Source organism: Maniola jurtina, chromosome 5, assembly GCF_905333055.1.
Source record: "Maniola jurtina chromosome 5, ilManJurt1.1, whole genome shotgun sequence".
Taxonomy (NCBI): domain Eukaryota; kingdom Metazoa; phylum Arthropoda; class Insecta; order Lepidoptera; family Nymphalidae; genus Maniola; species Maniola jurtina.
In genome coordinates, this window is record NC_060033.1 from 3473864 (window position 1) to 3480071 (window position 6208).

The 6208-nt window shown below is 36.6% G+C and overlaps 1 protein-coding gene across 1 annotated transcript; it reads right to left on the reverse strand.

The window, feature by feature from the left end:
• Nucleotides 1-419: 419 nt before the first annotated feature.
• Nucleotides 420-5122, reverse strand: LOC123865189 (probable chitinase 2). Its single transcript, XM_045906057.1, has 8 exons — nucleotides 4974-5122; nucleotides 4433-4615; nucleotides 3859-3959; nucleotides 2997-3262; nucleotides 2494-2654; nucleotides 1783-1937; nucleotides 1121-1418; nucleotides 420-695 (listed from the first exon to the last, which is right to left on the reverse strand). The coding sequence occupies exons 1-8, from the start codon at nucleotides 5062-5064 to the stop codon at nucleotides 505-507; spliced, it is 1446 nt and encodes a 481-aa protein (XP_045762013.1). The 5' UTR covers nucleotides 5065-5122; the 3' UTR covers nucleotides 420-504.
• Between the last annotated feature and the right edge of the window lie 1086 nt (nucleotides 5123-6208).

Sequence of the window (6208 nt, forward strand, 5' to 3'; positions counted from 1 at the left end):
AAAATTCTGTAGATATATACTCCGTAGCCTGAGGCAAGAATGTTCCATCTTAGCCTCAGACATAAAAACGATATTTGGTTCTATTATTTATGTTAATAACAAAGAATATTAATAATGCTAAACATGCCTGATATTATGGCCAGAGTGGTAAATTATATACCTACCATGGCTTAAAGCCTCTTTGTTCTGAAAGGAGACCGGTCGCAGTAGTGAGTCGGTGATGAGTTGAACATACTTAATAGTAATACATAAAATTAGTGCTTATAACCTGATGTTTAGTACCTAAGTATAAGTTAAGTAGTTAAAAGTTTCCCTAACAGTTACTCTGCATTGTGTTTAAGACCTATTTACGAAATGAAAACTAACATTCAGGAAACTGATTTCAGTGCCTTCCAATCTTCCAAATTAAACAATGTATCTTGCGGTAAAAAACTATATTTCCTAAGATAACATTACATAACCTTGAAGACACGGCATTGCTTCATACTTTTCAAAACACACCATTTAATCCAATGGACAATCAACTTGGTCAGGGTGGTTACAGAGCTGATTTGTCTGATCCCACAAGAGATCACTAGGACAGTGGAGTAATTTTGGCACTAAGTTACCACTCGAATCGCGAATGCAATAGATAAATGACGAACAGTCTTCAGGATTTGCTTGAAAACCCTCTCCTTCACAAATAGAAGGTGTTGCTGAAAGAAACGAAAATAGTTATCTAAAGACTTTCAAAATCGGATATTTAAAAGATTTAGTGAAATCAAGTATTAAAAATTATAAATTCTATAGAACTAAGCAAAATAGATAATTGTTTTGGTAAAAAACCGGTCAAGTGCGAGTCTGACGGTATGGAACCCGTCGTGGTTCCGTACCATCGTAAAAAAAGTTACACTTTTTAATATTTTTTTGTGATCTAACCACAAATTCACGGTTTTCGGATTTTTCTTTTCACTTGTGCTTTATGACCTGCCTGACTGCCAAATTTCATAATTTTAGGTCAACGGCAAGTACCCTATAGGTTTCTGGATAGATACGACAGACAGACAGCAAAGTGATCCTATATAAGGGTTCCATTTTTCCTTTTGAGGTACGGAAACCTAAAAAATAAGTAGATAGTTACTATTAGTCGGTGGAGCAGTAGGTGTAGTACTAGGGACATCGACTGATCTTCCCAAAGCTCTATTAATACTCCTCAGCAGAGGATAATCTTCATCTTCACATAACCCTCGAAAATCATCAGTCTCTATACTCCAAGCCATAATACCAGTGACGTTGTACTTAAGGGCATATTTAACTTTGTCAGCTAAAGAATTGGCATCGTCGTATGAGACCCAGTTTCGACCTTGGACAGCATAAGGTACTTTGGCTGAATCATCATAAAGTAGATTCCAAGTTTCTGCATCAAATTTCTGGCACAGCTGAAATATTAGAGAAAATGAGATGTAAAAGTTTCTTGAGTACCAATAAATTGTATGGCAAATAAGTATTTTTGAACTGATCTGCTAGAGGCACTATAGATTTTGTTATACATAATACTGATTACTGACATAAGTATAACATCATACTCGACTCATCAGCTTTCCTACGTCGATGGCTTTACTAGCATTTAAGTATGGATCAAGTAAGTTACCAATAAATAAAGTTACATACTGGTCTGCCTAGCCTCTGATATTTCTATCAAACGAAGAAATTTCAATAAAATAATTAAAATTATGTTTTCAATAAAATCATTAACAATTTTAATTTAAAGTTAATAATGTATTTGTAGAGATTATAACGTACTTCATTATACCCGATCGTGCCTTGTGTATTGGTATAAGGACCTGCAATACCAGGCCCACTTGAAGGTGCTCGAACACCATTATCACTTGCATCTTTTAGGTTGAACGTATGGCCGTATAGTGGCACACCCAGCACAAGCTTCTCTGGTGGACATCCTAAAAGAACAAGAAACATAACCACAGATAACTACTTGGTAAGGAATCAGTTCTGGCAGATTTAGCTTCCAATTTTATATTCCTTCAAACTCTATATTGCTTCAGTATAGAAGCGAAATGTTTTATTCCATTCCATTCCATCAGCCTGTATGCATCCACTGCCGGACATAGGCCTTTCCAAGAGCGCACCACTAAACAAGGTCCTCCGCCTTCCTCATCCACCCGCTCCCCGCCATCTTCTTCAGGTCATTGGTCCAGCGATCATTATACCGATCTAATAATCTACCTATATGGCATTAAGTCTGAGTGGTGTGATATTATAGTTGAGCTGTGTTTTCCTTTATATGTATACACGAGAATTTTTTATTCTGTTTTTATTACATAATATTTTTTCTGTAAATGTTTATTGTATTTGATATGTATTGTTGGATCAGCAAATAAAACTAATTCTATTGTATTTTGTTCTAATATTGCTCAGCAGTGGGTGATTTATACCACATTACACGTATATCACAGAGATGTTTTGGAAACAACTTCATCAATTTCATTTTCTTACCTTGACCTAGCCAATATTCCAAAACACCGTCAACAGTATTTAGATCTTCTAATGGTATATCGTCATCCTCTTTGCTTTTGTGCAGAGGAGCGTTATGTCCTGTTTCATTATCACTGGCTACATACATGTCGTATGCCATTACATTTATGAAATCTAAATATCTAAAAAAACAAGAAATTCTTTGGTATCGCAATCTATATCTATTCAATTCACTGCCAATGGTTGATATTCTTGTACTTGTATGACTTCTATTGTAGTTACCATACCTAACACAAATGTGAAATGATAGGTTACAAAGAAACTTAAATGGAGGTGCAAAAAGGCGCTCTTACAGAATTAGGTCTGATAGAAATTGGCTTTTCAAATCCAAATATAAAGTGGAAGACTCGAAAAAATCTTAGTTTTACATTTAAGTATTTGCAGAACTTATTCAAAAAATCATGCAAGTCTAGGTAAACTTAATTGAAAATTTAAAAAAATTGGTATGTAAATCATAAACTTACTGGCTTATAACCGGTATATCATAAGACAATGAAGCAACTTTCTTAACAGGAGATACAGCGGCAGTTAACAACAGTCCATATTTATCAAATTCTTTTCGCAGTTCCTTCAAGAGTTTGGAAAAGTTGTCGACGTCAGCTGGCCCATACACAGAGTCGTAGCGGTTGGGGTACTCCCAGTCAATGTCTAAGCCATCGAAGTTATATTTACGGACCATTTCAAGGGCTGTGTTGATGAATTTTCTACGTAGAGTTGGCTTCTTAGCCATCTAAGGGTAGTGAAAAATACATAGTTTTAGTTTTGTTTTGTATTCTACTTAATCAGATTGGATGAAGCTTAGCCCCGAAACAAAGTCTGAGCATAATGTTAAGCTAAAATGAAATACTTCCGTTTAAATTGGTTAAAAGTTTTGTGTGTTAGGCGCACACACACAAATAAAATGAATCAAATATATTTTCTTCAATTCCTCTTCTTATTTTTGTTGTCAACTTTTATTTCTGCCACATCAGCACAATGCACTTTGCCATTTTTCCATTACTAGTTTATTGAATTATATAAAACTAGCTGATGCCCGCGACTTCGTTCGCGTGGATGTAGTTTTTTAAAAATCCCGTGGGAACTTTTTGATTTTCCGGGATAAAAAGTAGCCTATGTGCTAATCCAGAGTATAATCTATCTCCATTCTAAATTTCAGCCCAATCCGTCAAGTAGTTTTAGCGTGAAGGAGTAACAAACATACACACACACACACACACACACACACACACATACAAACTTTCGCCTTTATAATATTAGTGTGATTACAATATTTTCTCCCATAATATTTAACTGATTTAACAAGTAGCAACAATCATAAAAACTTACCACGGAATATTTAGCTGAACCTTCGTTCCATCCACCAACAGCGAGTAAAGTTTTCACGTTAGGATTTTGCTGCTTTAGTGCACTAAACTTCCGTAAGTTATCTGCAAAGAGATTAATACCTGTTTAACTTTACTTCATGGAGGTCGTCGTTGTCAACCGATAGATATGTCTTTTACTGGATATTAGTCTCCTGTAGAGGCGTCCACATGCCTGGCCTGGGATCCAGCAGCATCCTGTGACTCGTTTGATGTTGTTTTTTTTATACAAAGAATATTAGCCATGCTATCATGAGTAATACTCCTCTTTCCCCACCAATTAAGCGTAAAGCTTGTGCCAGGAGTGGATACGACAATAGTGCAACGGGTGGGGTTGGAACCGCTGACCTTTCGGAATTCAGTCCGCTCCTCAACCGTTAAGCTATCGAGGTTTATCCACCTAGTGTACCTGATGTACTTACATATCTATGACCTGATGTCCTCCTTCCAAATCTCTACGTTCATCGTTTAGGCTATGCGTTGTCACTTTAGTCACTGAAGGTACTGTTTTATAATATGTATCTTCTTCTTTTACTTACCTTTGCCCCAATTGTCAGGATAATCCAAGTAAGGGTCTAAGGAAATGACTTCTCCCTTTGTATTTATACCCAGGAAGGTATACACGATGTGAGTACATAACTCAGTGTTTATGTCGCTAACATCGAATTTGCCAAAACTGTTCCTGTAGGTGGCCCATGACCCATAGTAGCAGACGACGCGCTCTGAAAAATTATGAAAATTTAAAAAAACCCGGTCAAGTGCGAGCTGGACTCCCGCATGAAGGATTCCGTCCTATCTTACAAGATTATGTACTTTTTTAAATTATATGGCGGCCATTTTGAAAATTTTACTAGGTATTTGTTGTTATAGCGTTTTATGGTTTATTTTATTACGGTTCATGACATACCTAGGTAGATACAGTCCACTGACAGACAGACAGACGGACGGGCGTATAGACTGAGGGACTGCGGTGGCTTAGTTATAGGGACCCGTTGGCAGTTGGCACCGTTCGGGTACGGAACCCGAAAAATGTTGTTTTTACGGGCGATTTTAAATATAAAAAGTGAACGTTCTACTTACTTTCATTTGCAGCCCCATAGTTTACCGAAAACGCAAATACACACAGTACAAATAACGTTAAGCCTTTCATTTCTAACAATTTTAGTCTCATGTGCTTGCAAATAGAACAAACATGATAAACGTGTCTATTATATGCAATTTCTTATCAAACATTGATAGATTGATAGTTGAAGAGCAGCAAACAAACAGATAGCAAAACCAGTCAAGTGCGAGTTGGGCTCGCAGACGAAGGATTCTGTACCATTTTACAAGATTAGCTTATTGCTAGAGCGGCAATAGAAATATTATACACTGAAAATTTCAACGCTCTACTTACCTATTGCGGTTCATGACATACAGCCCGCTGACAGACAGATGGACGGACAGCGGATGCATCATAACGTCCCGTTTGCAATCTTCGGGCACGGAACCCTAAGTGAAATACATTGGTACCTATTTACGTGTTCTGAAGCATATTCCTATTGAACAAGTTTCTTGGTAAGAGTTATTCATAGTGAGTACACCTTGAAATTTGCTTAGTTACCAAGTTCATAAAATTAGTTCATCCGGAACTTTGTAAAGCTTTTGAGCAATGTCCGTTCATAAATTCATAAGTTACACTCTAACAAGTTTATGAAAAGTTGATTCTTTTGAAACTCCTTAAATCGTTTCTGCAAGAATTGCTTCGACAATGTTTTTAACATGGATTTTTTTTCTGAATCTCATTTCATCAGATTTAACTATTCACAATTTTCGAACCTCTATTTTACCCCACTAAGAGTTTAATTTTCAAAAATCTTTTCTTAGTGGATGTCTACATCATAATAGCTACGAGTATCTGCATGCGAAATTTCAGCCAGATCCATCCAGTAATTTGAGCTGTGCGTTGATAGATCCGTCAGTCAGCTTCTTGTATGTATTTAGATTTCAGTTCATAGAAACGAACTTATCATAATCTTCATCATTATCAACTGATAGACTCCCACAGCTGAAGATGGGTCTTTTATACCTTACATATATACTTTATATATATACTCTATTACATATATACTCTTTTATACCTCTACACGCCAAAGTCTTGTACCGCCTGATTCCACCAGCGGCTCCTTACGACTCGTTTGATGTCGTCTGTCCGTCTAATAGGAGGCCTTCCAACCGAAAAAGCAACCAAAAAACTCTGGAAAAGGGCAGTGCTTGACGAACAAACCTACCTACCCAAGGAACTGATTCCAAGCAAAATAATTAAAGTTTGTTCT